General features: G+C 38.0%; 1 protein-coding gene across 3 annotated transcripts; it reads left to right on the forward strand.

Moving 5' to 3' along the window:
• Window positions 1–1,002: 1,002 nt before the first annotated feature.
• LOC149819536 (clathrin interactor EPSIN 2-like) lies at window positions 1,003–15,895 on the forward strand. Of its 3 annotated transcripts, XM_089985739.1 has the most exons (15): window positions 1,020–1,167; window positions 1,421–1,570; window positions 2,374–2,497; window positions 2,596–2,647; window positions 2,879–2,958; window positions 3,046–3,124; window positions 3,222–3,305; window positions 3,530–3,675; window positions 3,779–4,156; window positions 4,456–4,482; window positions 4,612–4,704; window positions 4,800–4,954; window positions 12,902–13,065; window positions 13,694–14,459; window positions 15,060–15,895. In XM_089985739.1, the coding sequence occupies exons 3-15, from the start codon at window positions 2,463–2,465 to the stop codon at window positions 15,482–15,484; spliced, it is 2,484 nt and encodes an 827-aa protein (XP_089841865.1). In that variant the 5' UTR covers window positions 1,020–1,167; window positions 1,421–1,570; window positions 2,374–2,462; the 3' UTR covers window positions 15,485–15,895. The 3 variants fall into 3 exon arrangements, with proteins under 3 accessions (XP_089841867.1, XP_089841864.1, XP_089841865.1); XM_089985738.1 differs by lacking the exon at window positions 1,421–1,570 and having other exon boundaries at window positions 1,008–1,167; XM_089985741.1 differs by lacking the exons at window positions 1,421–1,570; window positions 4,456–4,482 and having other exon boundaries at window positions 1,003–1,167.
• Window positions 15,896–17,049: the final 1,154 nt, after the last annotated feature.

The raw sequence follows: 17,049 nt of genomic DNA on the forward strand, positions 1-17,049 counted from the left end.
ATGTTGGGGTGTCAAAAGCAGACAGGCTTTATACGGGGCGGCTCTTTCTCTTTCTTCGATGAGATGACGGCGTCAAGTTTTACGACAAAGCTCCGTCAGACACGCAAAATAAATTTTCTGTGTCAGTAATTAATTAGTCGCTCTTACCGCTCTTTTTTAACTTTTAACCTCCTCAATCATTGTTAGTCACAATGACCAGAATAGCCTCGACACTTTGCGAGACGTGCAACCAAAACACCCCTCCGACACTTTGGAACAGGAATACCAGGAACAAGAGAGGTCTTGTGTCCCCAAGTCCCAACAGGGAGAGGTGTCTTTTTTGTCCCTCCAGGCTTTACGTAGGGCATAATACAAATTGCTCCAGAAGAAAGTTTTTTTTTTTCTTTTTTTGCACTCCTTTAAAGCAGCTAACGAATCTTGACTTATTATTAGTTTAAGTAAAATATAAAGGCATTGGCTTGCTTCTAGTTAGATATGATATTATATGACAGGTGAACTCCATCATGTTTGGTTTGAAATCATATGCATTCTATTTCTATAATCACAAGGCCAAAAAATGCAGTTTTGGCAAAACGAGCTCAAATGAAATTTCAAATTTGACTGCCTCATTTTTTTTCCATGTCCACTTATACAGTTATACTGTTGAGAACCTCATTGCCTCATGTGCCAAGTTCAGAGTCAATGACGAAACTGCCACTTAGGTCACTGCATGGTATTCTTGTTAAATGTTTTCGACTCAGGTAAAAGAATACAGCCATTTTTGTTAAAAAATTGGATAAAAATACTTTGTAATTATGGAAAATAATAATGAATAAATAAATAAGGTAAGAGGAATACACCAAAGGCGAAACGCGGGAGTTACGGTGTTCAATTTTGTCCAATTGTTATTATTATTACATTTTCTTCGTATTGCAAAAAAAAAGGAAATTTATATGCGAGCGGGAGGAGGGGAATAGACTGCCGCGCAGTCGAGAGAGAGTGTGTGTGTTGGGTGATTTTGGGGGGTCGGGGTGGGGGGTGGCCCTCAGAACTCTCTGGACGTCAAACTAGGAACTAAGGAAGAAAAAAATAAGGGAAGAAACTCAGGGAAGAGAGAGGAAGAAAGAAGGGAAGCACAGACCTCTCTCTCTCTCTCTCTTTCGGTGTTGCCTTTGGCGCGCTCTCCAGGTAATCTCTTGATTCATATTCTCTTGCTCAAATTTTCTGAATTTGGTTCTCTTTTAGTCTTGGAGAAATGCTGGTCTGAATCTCGGTTGTTTGTTTTCTATTGAAGGTTTAGTTCTATTTCTTGTTTTGATCTTTTCGATGTTGGGGACCGTAAAAACTATCGATTTTTCTTCTCCATTTTTGGTTAGTCGTTGTGGAGGTGGATTTGCTTATTGTCAGCCTGTTTATGCCTTGTTCGTGAACTTTTATGTAGCCGGTATTTTCGTGCCGTGAGAAAGAAGGGGCTCCGAAGGGAAAAGTTTTTCCGTTTTGGCTTTGTGGGGACGGTGAGTTAGAAGAGAAATTGCCAGAAGATCAATAAGAAATTTGGATGCTCCAGGACTTGCAAATCGTTTGTGTACAGGTTATTTATCTAGCCGTTGTGTATTATATTTGGTTTAGGGATCGCGTAATTGATGGCGGTCGTTCGATCTGTGCGATCTTTAGATTCGTTTTGATGCAAATTATATATCGATTTAGGACTGTCACCATCCGAATTGGGTATTGAATTGTTCTCATTTTTCTCTTCTCCCAACAAGAAAGAAAAATTCTCAGTTATCAAGTTTAAGATGCACTCTTCTAGTTTTGGAGGGGGTGTACTGTTCTCCATTAGTCACTGGAGTGTAACCGAATGTTTATAAGAAACTGTGGTGTTAATTTTCGTGCATCTGTTTGACAATTTAGGCGTAGCCCTAGCGTTTTGATATCAGTTGGATTCTTTATTTGTTTAAGGTGCATTTACCATGTTATTTAGACGTTGCTGAATCAGAATTCACCAAAATCAAAAGTATGGGCTTGTCAATGAGTTGAAGTTGAGCTAGTTTTATATGAACTTTGAATTTATGGTGTTGATTATGTAGTCGTGTTGGGATTATCTTGATTAGCTTCATTCCGGTGCCAGGTCTTATTACATCCTGTAGATTGAAGTTCCAAGCTTCGCTTCTGGTTAATATATAAAGTTGCATGTAGCTCTCTCTTTTTCCCTTTTTCTTCAAGGGTTGCATAGGATTATGGTTTCTGTTTTATGTTATTGAAATGTTCTTAAACAGATTTATAATACTGATCTTCTCCATTTGTTATGTTCTCTAATGTGTTTGCTTCTGCATGGTAGAATTTGAACCTTTCATGCATGAGCCATGTCTGACTGCATTGTGGTTTCTGAGATAGGTGAATAGTCTGCAAGATCTGAGTTATAACGGCTGGTTTTGGGGGGCTTGTGGCTTCAAGAGTGCTATCAGGGTGATTCTCCAGGAAAGATGAAAAAAGCCTTGGACCAAACTGTCAGGGACCTGTAAGTAGTTACTTTTAATAGGTTTTCTCTGTTACTGAAGAAATGAGCTAATTAGACATCATTAACAAAGAATTAACACCTTATTTTCTGTTTTGCAGTAAGAGAGAGGTTAACAAAAAGGTCTTGAAGGTCCCTGGAATTGAACAGAAAGTGAGTATATTATTTTCGTTTGTTTGTGATTCTGGATTTTTCCCGTTAAACTTTTGTGGCATCAAATTGTGCCCCCGCAGAATGATTACATAAGGTTGGAATGGCTAGTATTTGCACTGAAAAATACCAATTTTTCATATACTACATTATGTTGTAGTTCAGCCTGATATGCTAGTCCTGGCCAATGCACCTTTTCCCATCTTTTTTCTTTTTCACTTTTTGTCCTGGCAGATTCTTGATGCAACTAGCAATGAACCTTGGGGGCCTCATGGATCACATTTGGCAGATATAGCACAGGCTACCCGAAACTTGTAAGTTTTTTACAGTTCAACTCTAATTCTGGGCACTTGCTTGGTCTGTCTCTTGGTTGTAAAATTTATTCCATTTACACTTTACAGCAATGAGTATCAGATGGTCATGGCCATCATTTGGAAGAGGTTGAATGACACCGGGAAGAATTGGCGGCATGTCTACAAGGTATGATGCATGGTTTTGAAGTGGGATGTATTGATGGCAACTACTTTTATGCTCTTCTTCATTCACTAAGTGGGTATTAATTTATATTGAGCTGCAGGCATTGACTGTTCTTGAATATCTGGTAGCACATGGATCAGAACGAGTCATAGATGAGATCCGAGAGCATGCCTACCAAATATCGGTAAATTCTTTACTTATTTACTGCATTCAATCACAAAATCTGAATTTGTGTTGTCTTCTGCAAAGCATGATGGGTCTGGGTGGATACGGAATAACCACTTCTGCTATCGTTTGTTATGGTTGATTGCTAATATGTTCTAGGCATGGTGGTTCATGCTGGATCTGGAATGACTGTTTCTGCTAGCATTTGTGATGGTTGATTGCCAAGTGTTCATCATGTTGCAGGCTTTGTCCGATTTTCGGTATATTGATTCGAATGGAAGAGACCAAGGGAACAACGTCAGAAAGAAATCTCAAAGTCTTGTTGCACTTGTGAATGATAAGGAAAGGATACAGGAAGTCAGGCAGAAGGCTTATGCTAACAGGGACAAGTGAGTTGATATTTGGAAATAAGAGTTCATTTATGAGTGATTTCCTGTTAAGAGGTGCCCAAAATTCATAGGTTCTTTTTGTAATTGGGGTTGTCATCTGTAGGTACCGTAGTGCATCTTCAGCTGGTGGAATACACAAATCAAGTTCTTATTCAGGTACTGGAGGGGGTTATGGTGATCATTATGATGATGATAGATTTGAAAGCCGCTATGGAAGTAGAGATGAAGACCAAAATGGATATGGGAGAGACAGAGACTGGAATTACAGGGATGAAGACCGTTATGGAAGGGGTGGTGACTCATATTATCGGGATGGGGATCGTTATGGTCGAGACTCTGATGAACACTACAACAGAGATGGCTATAAAGATGATAATTATAGAGGTCGCAGCAGTGATGATTATCAGTTTGGATCAAGAAGTAGAAGCTCCGATAGAGAAAGAAACCGGTCATATGATGAGGATGACAATTATTCTTCTAGGTATCTATCCTTTTGTCTATGGTTATGTTCTAACATGCTCAAGTGAAAATGCTGACCAAAGGTTGTGTTCGATTTCAGTCTTTCTTCAACTTCATTTTTGTTTTCAATTGAAACTTTTCTTGCAACAAATTTTTTCTTGATTATGATTATTAGGTGGTCACTGTAATTATTCTGATATGTGCTTTAACAGTTTAACCTATTTCAGAGAGTTTCTAGTCTAACTTTTATCTCCAGTAAATTGATGGTTAAGGTATTTTTTTATATGTGCATGGGATTTGGTACATAAATTGCACGGAAAGGGGTAATGACCATTTTCAGGATAAAAGGTGATTTAGGGCAAGTCCTGGAACCTGATTTCTTGCTCCTCTTGTGAAGCACAATTTTGTTTCTCTAAGTTCCAGTGTAGATTTTCTTATGGTAAAGTTGATCTCAGTTCTTAACTTTGTTTTCCTTAGGCAATTAGAGCATCAGTCTTCTTCGCAACATAGTGCACCTCCAACATATGAAGAAGCTGTTGCTGATGCTCAAAGCGGTGCCCATGATGAAAGGTCTGTGTGGATATCTATTTGTATCTTTTGGAAACACCACATGGATTTGTGAACTTATTTAACAGTGTTGTGCGTGTGTATTTATTCATCTAAAGGAATGGGGGGTGTCTAGGAGGCTCCGTGCATAAATCATCTCAGCTTGGAAGTATAAGTCAGACTCAGAACACTACTGGTGCTCCTCTAAGTACTGCTCCTGTGAGCAAGGAAGTCAGTGAAGTAGATGAGTTTGATCCTCGGGGATCTGTATCAGGTCAGCAATTAAATGTGGTTCTTTTGCTTGGTAATGTAATTAATCTTGATTTTCTTGTGTTGTCATGCTCTCTAAACAAGTGCTTCCTGATGGATTTTTCTTGTTGCTTTCAAAGCATAAAATGCTAATTTCCTTCAGTTTCCTTTTATTATTTTAATGATGTGGCGTGAAGGCCGAGTCAATGTTTGCAAAGAAAGTTTACACTAATGGACTTTGTTTTAACTAACAATCAAGTTTCCTTGACTTAATTACGTGAAATGGTTTAGCTGAACTGGCTGAACTTAACCAAGTGGCATGTGGATTTTGCTTTTAGTTCCTTTGTGTGTTAGCTGGGTTTGCTTATTTTAACTAGCTTCGATCACTTATTTATGAGTTCACATGTAATCCATCTTTTTCCTGTCTGTCTTTGTCTTATTCATCTTTTTCCTTCTACAATTTTTTGATGTATCTAGCTGAACATGTTTTGTGTTCTTTGGTTCCAGAACAAGCTCAATTTTGGCTTCCTCATGATATTATACATAATAGAGGCTGCATGATTCAGAGAGGTCATCAATAGCATCAGGATGTTACTGATTACCATCTACCTGTATTCATTGAGCTCTTCTTGAACTTATTAGCTAGATGGGTGAGATCTGGCCTTGGCATTTAAAATCCAAACATGGAAAACAGGAAAAGAGGAAATTTTCAAGAAGGCATGTATAATTTTGCCAATGATCAATAAGGCTCCTATTTTTTTCCAACTTTAAATTCATGCCCTAGTCTTTCCTTTATTAATCAATGAGATCCAAAGTGTTTTTTTCATCAAAAACTGCCATGTATTCTATTTTAGAATGTCCATTTTAACTGCACCCCTCCCAATCCACATTTATCTTTCATTCTTCATTTAACCACCACCTTCCACCTCTTATTCACATCTTTCACCAGTCCCATCACCAATGCCACCACCTTTTCCCTGTATTCCCACTAGTGACCACCCTTCCCCTTTCTCCTGCCACCACCAGTGAACTCTCCTCCCTCTTCAACCATTGATACTACCCTTGCTCATAACCAATACTCTACTAGGCTGTCACATAGATGCGGGTGCGGATGCAGCGATGCAACACTTTAAAAAAACTTGGGTGCGAGGGTGCATGGAGGGTATATATATAAATATAATTTAACAGTTTTAAATTAACACTAATGAAATAAAAACAACTATCATATCATCAATTCATCATGCATAAATCAAATTAATAATCTACAATTGTTATTCTTCATCAATAAAAAATAACACCACAATTAAATCAACCTAAATATATTATAGCTACGCTAAGTGAATTAAGAAAACAAGAATCAAACAAGTCAAATAGAAAAAAAGTAAATTATACTAATAAAAGAAGCAAACAATGCATAATTGCATACAAAAGGTATATCATACACAGTGTATATGACGATGAGGTAATGATCCTATTAATTTTCTACTTCATCATCAAGTTCATCATAAGAAGGAAGAGTAAACTCAGTTAGGTCCATGTTTATAGTGGTGAAATCATGCTCTCCCTCCAAGTCACACTCCTCTGAGTTTACATCCCAAACTTTGAATGATCTTTATCTGCATTACAATTAAAATTTAAAAATGTTAAATGCATGCATATTTAAATGAAGAAACTAATAAATGGTCAAATAACTAAGAGAGTAATTAAAAAATAACACATATATTCCTCATTGGAATGAACAAAGCCTAAATCTTCTGCACGCTTGCTGGTGAGTTTGTTTCTCTTGATGTTGTGGATTTGGGCATATGTGCTCTAATTTCTTTTACAACATGATGATATAGCAGGTTGAGATAACAATTTTAATGCAAAACGTTGAAGAAGATGTGTTTCTGATCCATATGTTGACCACCATGTAATAGGATCTATATCACATGGACTCTTCTAACAGGGCACCGCACCCGCACCTAGGCAGGTGCGACACTTGGACATAGCTTTCTTTATGTTAGGTGAAGTCAACCACACTGAGGTCCATTTCTATCCAAAAGTAGATTCAGTTAACCCTAATTAAGTCCATTTTTATATATATTATATATATAAATACATAAATGCACACAAATACACATAGTGTTACCTTAAAAATGTTAAAAATTATATATATATAGATATATATATATATATCCTTCCTTCATCCCCGCACCCAAGTTTTTTTAAAGTACCGCATCCGCATCCGCACCTATGTGACATAAAATAGGATCTATATCCTCCTCTTTCACTAGTAGTGCATGCCCATAATATATTCTCAATAAAGTCTTGTCATACACATATTCTTATGCTTTGATAGTTCTGGGTGTCACGAGCATAAGGCTCGGTCCAGGAAACTGAGTCTAGATTTGGAGGGACACAACCAACGCCTCATTCCTGTCACTTTGCATAATATTTGGGATTGAGAGAATGCACCATGCAATGCAAAAAAGTGTTGCTTTTATCCTGTTTTTTCACTAAAATTGAATATATATAATTAAAAAAATCAGAATCATAAAGTGCAGGATCTTTTCCCTCGTGGATGAAAACTGCATCTTGAATTTTTTCAATCATATTATTCCAAATTTCATAAACTTTGTAAAGCATAGGCTCATCTTGGTCAACTTCTCTCAACATTTCTCAAATGGATTGCGTAAACTCAAGAAAGTACGAGACTCTATTCTAAAACTCATCATCAATAATGCATTTCTTAATTTCTTGGGCCTTGATACCATTATCAACACGATAGAATGTCCAATTATCATTAATCAACATGTTAGTTAAAGCATTTTTGACTTCCTTAATTCTTTTCACCATCACAATCACGGATGCAAAATGTGTTTCAACAACCTTTAACAATTTTAGATCATAATGCCTATTAAATATGGCATTAGCATGATATGATTGACAAAAAAAATCCTAATGTTTTGACATCTTTTTCTACTTTCTTAATCCATGAACATAGAGCATATGTAGGTGAATATTCTTTCTCTTTTGGGTTGCAGATGCTCTTGAGGGTCAGATTGAAGCTGAGGGTCAGATTGAAGTTGTGTATGAGGGTCAGATTCAAGCTATGTACTACATAGGGAGTCCAAAAAATTAAGGATACTCTCCAAACTCAATGTTGCACTTTTACACACTAGAGCATTGTCTATGATGATCTGCACTACTTTTTCATCACCTACTTCTTTTATTACTGTTATAAACAACCTTTTCAAATACTCAACATTTTTATATTACCCAAGTACATCAACTGCTTTCAAGAATACTGACCCATTAAGCGAAGAAGCAATGAAATTAATCAGTGGATGCCTTTGGATATCCGTCCACCCATCATAAACAATGGAAATTCTATTTTGTTCCCATGAAAATTTCTTAATCTCTAGCAAATCTCACTATTTTCCATCTCTTCTGCAAGAATTGTTCATAGTTTTTCTGAGCTTGGAGGTATATAACCACTCAAGTTACAATTTTTAGTGAAGTAATTAAATCCTTCCAATAAGGATTTTTTAGTTGCATTACATGGAAGTAAACTAGAATAAAAATACCTCCCTATTTTTTTATCTATCTCTTCCCTTTCATAAGTATCGAATAATGCTTGTATAGTTCCTCTACCTCCTACGTCCACTTTTTCTTTTTTTGAGCATCTTCTAAAAAGAAGTCATCATTCATATATGGGTTTGGATTCGAGATCCCGACCCAACTCGAGTTTGTTTAGTCACATGTTCATTAATGGTTCATTGTAATTTAGCTTGTTGTGTGAAGGGTATTTTAGTACCCAAGTCAAGAAATTGGAGTTGTTTAACTTTTCATAAACTAGTTGGCTAAGGAAGTTAGAAAAAAGACCCATTTGTGGGAAGGAAGAATCCATTTGAAAAGGACACAATAAGGAAATGATGTTGAAATAAGAGGGAAGAATTTTGGACCAGATTCAGTATACGGAAGAATCAGCCACTTTTAATATTCTCTCTTTTTTTTGCAGAAATTTATGATCTTTTTTTTGCAGAAATTTATGATAGGAATATTATATCCTGACGTGACCAGAGAACATGAGAGGTCTTAGCACTACACTGAATCAGTCCCAAATTGATAAAATCCCTCGTTGAATAAAAAAATGACTTCAAGAAACTTTGTAATCTAGAATAGTAAAGATAATGAATGTAAAGCAAAAGGTATTTCAGATAAATATCAGGATCCGATCGATGATACCTTTTAAGATAAATGAAGATTTTCAGATTGTCAGCAAGAGAAAATAGAGAAAGAATCGCTATTTCAAATATGAAGAGACGTTCTAGATTTACCGAAGAAAGAAGATTCAAAAATGTTTAACAGATTCTTTAGAGAGTAATGAATCAGATCTAAGCAAGAAAGAAGTGAACAAGAAGAGGATCTCGAGTTATTACCAGAGACGGCAAAGGAGATGGAGAAAATCGCAGATTGAAACACACAGATTTAAGGAAAAACGCAGATACAGATTTAGAGAAAGACGCATATTGAAAAACGCAGATTGAAAAACGCAGATTTCTCGGCTTGGAATTTAAGATCATCTCTTTGGACATACCTTTTGGAAAAACAATCCTAGGCCCAACTTTAACACAGCTTTGATACCATGTTAAAAGGAGAACTCCAGATTGACCTGCAGAGGGAAGAAGAAGAATGATAGAGAAGAGGGGTTGCAGAAGTTCACGGCTGAAAATCTTTCATACGTGACTGTGTTGTATTCAGTAACACATATCAGAGAGATTACAATCATTAGGGTACGAAAATACCCTTTAATAAATAACCAAATTTACAACATAGCATGATGGCATGTTCGGATCCGGGTTGGATCCAGATCCATGAACGACTTCTTTTCAGCACCCGCACCCGCGTTGCGTCGACGCTGGTGCGGCACCTGGTTGGCCGTATCCTTGTGACATAGTACACAGGTTTTGCCACTGTGTTTGGTGTCATTGGTTCATGACCTTTATATTTTTCAGATACTCTTGCTACCCCTGCATTTGGATGGGATCTTTATTAAGTTTTAATAGTTCAGTTATTTTTCTCTCCTTTCATCCATGCCGCCATGTCCATTTATACCGTCTACGCAATTAAATAACACCATCCTTCCACCCCTCATTATCATCATCATACCTTGTTGCATCTAAATTTCAGTCATAATTCCAATAATAGCTCCCTGAGTTTCTTCCAAACCTGTTGGTAAAGAAACTAGTTTATAATGCAATTTAGGCTAGTTTGCTTTTGTCATAGAAGTTCTGCTGCAAGGTACCCTATGGTTAAGTTAGTCATCTTTTACCATGGTTGTAATACCACAACAAGGAGCCTTTGTGTACGCCTGTTTCTGACCTTTATAAAATGGGAAAGTTATGGATGGTGCTTTTGCAAATTAAAATACATATCTTATACTTGCAACCTATCTGTCTCAAAACTTATGAATATGTACGTGAGCATGGTAAGTCAAAACATTGCTTAATTTAATCTCCAGAGAATGGGGTTTCTTGCAAATTTATGAACTGGAACCTGACTTAAGGGCCTGTTTGATGGCACGTCCCGCCTGTCACGCGGGATGAAAAGCACTATTTTCACACAATTTGTAACAAACATGGGACGTGGCGGATGAGCGGAATGCCGTCCGTCACGTCCAAAATACCGTGTAAACACCGTTCCGCCTCCCCCTTGTTACAAAAATAACAAGGATGATAAGAACAAATTAAAAAAAGGTGCATCGACCGGGGCACCCGTCTCTCTCTCTCTCTCTCTCTCCGCAGGAAAGATCAGGGCGATGTGCTCGTTGGCCGCAGCCACCGTCGTGGGTATCGCGGTGGGGGATTGCGGTGGGGAAACACGGGTTTTCTGTTCCTCCTCTCTCTTCTCTCGTTTTTACGAAGCACACAACTCCCTTTTCCCCCCTCGTCTTTCCCTCACCTTCATCTTCTTCTCCCATTCTCTCCTCATTTCTGCCGATTTCTCTCTGGCTGAGATTGATCCACCACCGGTGGGTGGTCATTTCCGCCTCCCCCCCCCCCCCTCTTCATCTCCTTCCTCACGTTTGAAAACCAAGGAAGCTGGGGAAGATCTGCACTAATCCACCATCGTGGAGGGGCAAGATTGGTGTTGTTTGGACAATGTGGGAGACGCTGGTGGGAGTAGGAACCATGCGGAAAAATTCTGTTGGGGTTTTGATTTATGGTTATATTTGAAAATTTCTGTTTTTGGGATTGATTTTAAGCAAAATAGAAAGTTGGGTTTTGGGGTTTCGTAATATCTTGTGGTTCATGTTCATATTATAACATGATTTTTTTTTCTGCTGAAATCATTGTTGATAAACCTCTGTTATTAGAATATGATAAACCTTTCTTATTGACGTGCTTTTCTGCTAAAATGTAGTATTGCTGATTTTTTTTTTTGAAAAATAAATATATTGTTGTTCATGTTTCATACTGAAAATTTTATACATAATATTATTCACGTTTTCTACTGTTATTATGTAAATTTTGTTGGGATTTCGATTGAGAATCCCATGTTAACACGAAATTTCTGTTGGGATTTCAGTAGAGGAATCCTCAGCTATAATGGGTAATTATGTTGAAATTGCTGTTGAGGAATTTCCTTGCTGTTAAACCGTGTTGCTGCAGGGACTTATATTGAATACTGTCTTACTGTTAATGTATTTTGCTGCAGGGATTTGTGATTAAAAATCCCTGTTATTAACGTGTCTTATGGCAAGGATCGGTGTAAATAGGTCATACAGACTGTGAGTGGGAGAACCCCAATTCCAGTGCTTGCTGTGTTTCTTTGTGTTTTTGTTTGTTGGGTTTTTCCTCTACAATGAGAATATCAGATGGATCCAGGAAAAGAAGGCTGGTGAGCTTCTGGATTTTAGATATACTCTCGTAATTGGATCCATATCCGGGCCAAAAATACATAATAAGCTTGTTAAAACATGTAAAATGATGGACAGATCGAGTCATGCGATCCAAAACGAAGTAATCTGACCCATTATTCATGTCTGTCTAAGTTGTCCGCACATCATCACCAAACAACGGACATTTGGAACACAAGATCCAAGTACGGTTCAAACAAATGTTGGACTTGGTGCAGTTGTTACGGAATGAACAGAACCAGTGTTCTGTCCGTTTTTTTGTTCATTTTGTCCAATCCTGGACAAGCCATCAAACAAGCCCTAAGTGAATTGGTCAATCATCTCATATTTGGAGTATTATTGTGTTCTTGATTTTGCTCTTTAACCGTGTAAAAGTCTTTACACATGATTACTGGAACTTGAATGCAAACAACTGCAATCAATTACTCTGAAACTTAGCTTGACATTGACTCAGCCATGTAAACTGGGTTTCTTGTTTGACTTCTTGTGGTCTGTGACATTTTTGTGTAGATGGAGAAGTTGAATAGAGGTTCCTCATAATGATTTTCAAATTAATCATGAATGGTTCTTCCCAGGTTCTCATGGAATATTTCAAGTGGTATGTCGGAGCTCAAGATTTTCCAGAGGGCCTGTTGCATTAGCACATATGTAAATGTGGTTAACTGGTTATTGTCATATAATGCCACCTAATGTTGTTGGATCCAATTCTTCCCTGGCTGTAGGGTAGGAAACATTTTCTTTACGTGGACTTTGTGGTTATAATAATTGACTAGTCATTGGGACAGCTGCTTTTTGTTTGAAAAACTCAAAGGACACTTCTTTAAGTACAAGCATAAAATATGTGTAATGTGAGATCAGTGTATACAAGAATCATTGATTTAGAAGTAAAAATGAGTCATGATAAAATCAGTGAAAATGATGACATATATCATGTTAAACTTGGTTATAATCACGTGTGATTCACTATGCAGCTGTACCTGTTAATGTAAAGTCACTAATTCTGCTTATTGGTCGTAAGCTCCTGAGTTTGTGAACTTATTCGTGCTTCAACTTCTGCTACTGGTGCAGAAGGGGATCTTTCTGGTTCACTCATGGATCCTAGTTCACAAAATGCATTGGCCATTGTTCCAGTGGCTTCCTATACTGCCACTTCTGGTGCAGATCCATATGCAGGTCCTGGTATTAGGACAACTTTTGAAGCTCTGTCACCTGCACCCACCGCGTTCGGTCGGGTATGGTTATTTGTTTCTTTGCATATTTTGATTCTTTATTTTTGTCTATGAAGCATGGATTAAATGATAATGTTATTTGTTCTTCCATTACCAAAAAAGAAAAAAGAAAAGGAATGCACACAAAGTTCTAAAGTCAAAGCTGATCAACTAATACTGGTTATGTGCCTAGGGTTGGGTTGGGTGCCTCGTATGGAATCTAGTCAAATATTTGACTCAGTGAGACTCCTTTTTGTGTCTTCTACGAAGGGGATATTACCAAACTTTTTTAAACAACGGAAAAACCACGTTGTCTTACTCTTTAAGGTGTTGCAATCCCTAGTCTGGTGCAACAATTAGACATTTATGACAATTTGCACTCTTTGACTGTGAGCAAGTTTTATTGAAATGCAATGCCAACTTCTATTTCTTCATGTCCAGCCCCAGTTGTTTCATTTGAGATTTGGAACTTATTCCTCAGAGCCCATTAGGTCAGTCATCCCATTATCTTTTGCTATGTTTAAATCACCTGGGTTAGATTGTTCTTTTCTTGGTTTGGATTGTGCTATTTATATCACTTGTGCATGTGTATTTTTTCTGTACACTGTTTGCATTTATTTGACTAATCATCTATAGCTGATGCTCTAAACAGCCCAACGAGGATCCTTTTGGGGATTCTCCATTCAAGGCTACACACTCTCAAGAGTCAGTGACCTCTCAGACGCAGAGTTCTGCTCCTACATCTACCTTTGCAGCTAAAATTCCAAGGAAAAGATCAGAGTCTCTTCATCCTTCAGCACCTAAGGTGGAGACCGTCACTGATTTAGGTTTCAATGGGTCATTTCAAGCCATTTACACTCCAACCACTGCCCAACCTCAAGCAAACCCCGTATTTCCACCCACTGAACAACCAAGACAACTTCCACTACAGCAATATCTGCAGCCACAGCTTCCACTGCAACAGTATCTACAGCCACAGACACTTCTACAGCAAACACCACTGTTGTATGTGCAGCCGCAGCCACAGCTGTGGCAACCTCCACAGCCATATTTGCAGACAACACAGCTGCAGCAACCATCACAGCCATCTCTGCAGCCACAGTCACAGCATCCACCACAACCACAACTGCAACATCCTCAGCCATATCTGCAGCCCCAGCTTCAGACACAGTTACAACCCCAGCCATATTTGCAGCCACAGCCGCAACCACAACCTCAGCTGCAGATAGAGAAAAGTAGTGATGTCCTTACAAATCTTCTTCCACAGTCAGCATCAAGTGTCACACCAGCTCCACAAACAGCTGGTCCAACTCACGTGACTTCTAAACCTCAGGCTCAGAAGGATAAATTTGAACCCAAGTCGGCAGTTTGGTCCGATACATTGAGCCGTGGACTAGTCGATCTGAATATATCTGGACGTAAGTATATATATATATATATATTTCATTTTAGTTGTAGCAGTGAGTCAGCCCAAACTGCTTCATTTTGTCTAATTAAGTGCTTTAGCACATAAAAAGTTTGAACACCACCAAACTTTCTTAAAGTGGCTTAATTGATCTTATGTGACTAAGTCCATGGGTCATCTAACCTCACGTCTAAAAGAAATCATGACGTTTTCTCCAGATCAGCCCCATGTACTGCTTAGTCACTGATTTTCACTTATTGCATCAATTGAAATTGAGAAACCAAAATATATTCCTATCCGAAGATTACATGTTACTGTTTGCAAATGAGTAATTTACATAATGAAACAAATTATTTCGGTTGAGTAGGTGGTAGTGATTCTTCAAGGAATATCAGATTTCAGATGTTGATGCTATCGAAAGTGAGATATTGTAATAAAATCGAATTGGATTTCTCTTTTCCTTTTTGCTCTTTCGTCCTGAACAGGCCTAATAAAATTTCAGGATATGGGGTTGATAACATTTGTGTTTTTTTTTTCAAAATATTTTCCCCTTCTACTTCTTTATGTTGAAAAAAATATATTCCCTTACACCAGATGCTTGGTGGTCTTTCAGCAAAAATCAATCCCTTGGCAGACATTGGTATCGACTTTGATTCTATTAATCGGAAAGAGAAGAGAAGGGAGAAAGAGAAAAGTGCTGCTCCTTCTACCTCTACTATGGGTAAAGCAATGGGAGCTGGTTCAGGGATTGGTCGTGCTGGTGCAACAGGTTTGGCTCCTCCTCCACGCCCCATGATGGGTGTGGCCTTGGGCTTGGGCTTGGGCTTGGGAAATGTTGGTATGGGGATGGACAAAGGCATTGGCGTGGGCGTGGGCACTTATGGTGTTGGCATGAATCAACCGATGGGCATGAGCCCAGGAGCACAATTTCGACCTGGTGCAGGACTGTCACCTTCTGGTCCAGGCATGGCAGGTTACAATCCGGTGATAGGCATGGATGGTTATGTTCATCAAAATCCGTATGGTGGCTATAGATAAATTCTTTCATGGTAAAAACAAGAGAGAGCAGAAAGAAGGGAGAAAAGTTGCTCAACTAGCAATTAGTTTTGAAACACGGATCATGACAAGAGACACTCGGTACACCTTCCTAGTGTGCTTTCTGGCGGTATGTGTAAATTTGATCTGCCTATTGTATACATCGTCCTTGGCCATGTTTCTGTTTGGATCAACCAATCTCTCAAGGCTTGTTGCAATACGTTTAGCCTGACTGGTCTCATCATCCTATTTTTATTGTGCTGCCTTTTTTCGCCTGTCAATTGTTCTTTTATTGTGGAAATGCTTTTAGATGCTATGGAATCATATCACTGTGTATTACTTATCTCATATTCATATTCTCTTATATGGATGCCTGATGATAGAGGAGGAAATAATAATTTGATGAATTTTAGCTTTTACGATGGCAGATAAGAGGGATACCAACTTTATGTTCTTGTTAGTTTAGTTAAAGAATTTCTGATTTAGCATTTTCCTGTGTTCTTTTGGGATTACCTGTTAGTATCAGTACGCATTTTGAACCGAGAAGAGGGACAAAGAAGGGAGAAAAAAGTAATATTAAAATAAATGCTAAATATGACTATTGACTTGATTGGCTTAATTTTTCTGTACATTCTTGACGTTCTTTATCATGATTCATGTAAAAATTGTTGGCTGCATGCCAAATCATGAGCCAGTGGAACCATTTTTTACTATTTTTTGGGTTTTCGGTGACTTAGTGAGTTAAAATTCAGGCTGTTTTTTGAATTATCCTTCTATAGTCTTATTCCTTTTGAATGTTGAAAATTAAGACCTCACGCTGGAGCAAAAGAACAGTTTGATCTGATTAATGATATGCTTCTCTGTTTAGATCAGTATCTCCTGCATCTGTATTTTTTCTACACTACTAATTTCACCTAAACTCAATCTTTTTCTTCTAGTTTGCTAGAGCACGTTATGGTTCTTGTTTTCTGTCTGTGCCCGTTTGATAGTGTGTGGAAAACTTGGTCTTTGAGGGTAGAAAATTGATGTAGAACTGGGTTTTGGTGTATATGTAATGAGCATTTTGCAGTGCAGCTTTTCTTCTACTTCCATTTTTCCAAGAAACTACAGAAAGGAGTTGAAGGAACGGCATTCATATGGACTAATTATTTCACAAAATCACATTTAAGATAAAATTTGCATATTAAAGAAAATTTGTTTGTGCAAAGGGTAAAAAGGTTCATTTATAGTCGGAAATTTGAGAATTTAGACATAAGGCAGGTTTTGAATATATATATATATATATTCAGGTTGGGCCAGTTCATATGAATGCCAACGGAGGTGGCGCTGGGTAGACTGGCAGCGATGATGGTGAGACGAGCGGTTTTTTAATGTGCATCACCAGTGGATGTGAACTATCCATCATCGATGCCACAGGATCGTCCATTTGATCGGAATACTTGTTGCGGACCAGTGGTGCATGCATACTGTCACTTTTCTCATCATCTATGCCGGTGGTCCCTGCATACTTTCATTTTTTTCATAATCTACGTGCTGCATAAACTCTTTGAACTTTTGATCTGCTTCTT

This window comes from Nuphar pumila, chromosome 13 (assembly GCF_984573655.1).
Source record: "Nuphar pumila chromosome 13, dmNupPumi1.hap1.1, whole genome shotgun sequence".
Classification (NCBI taxonomy): domain Eukaryota; kingdom Viridiplantae; phylum Streptophyta; class Magnoliopsida; order Nymphaeales; family Nymphaeaceae; genus Nuphar; species Nuphar pumila.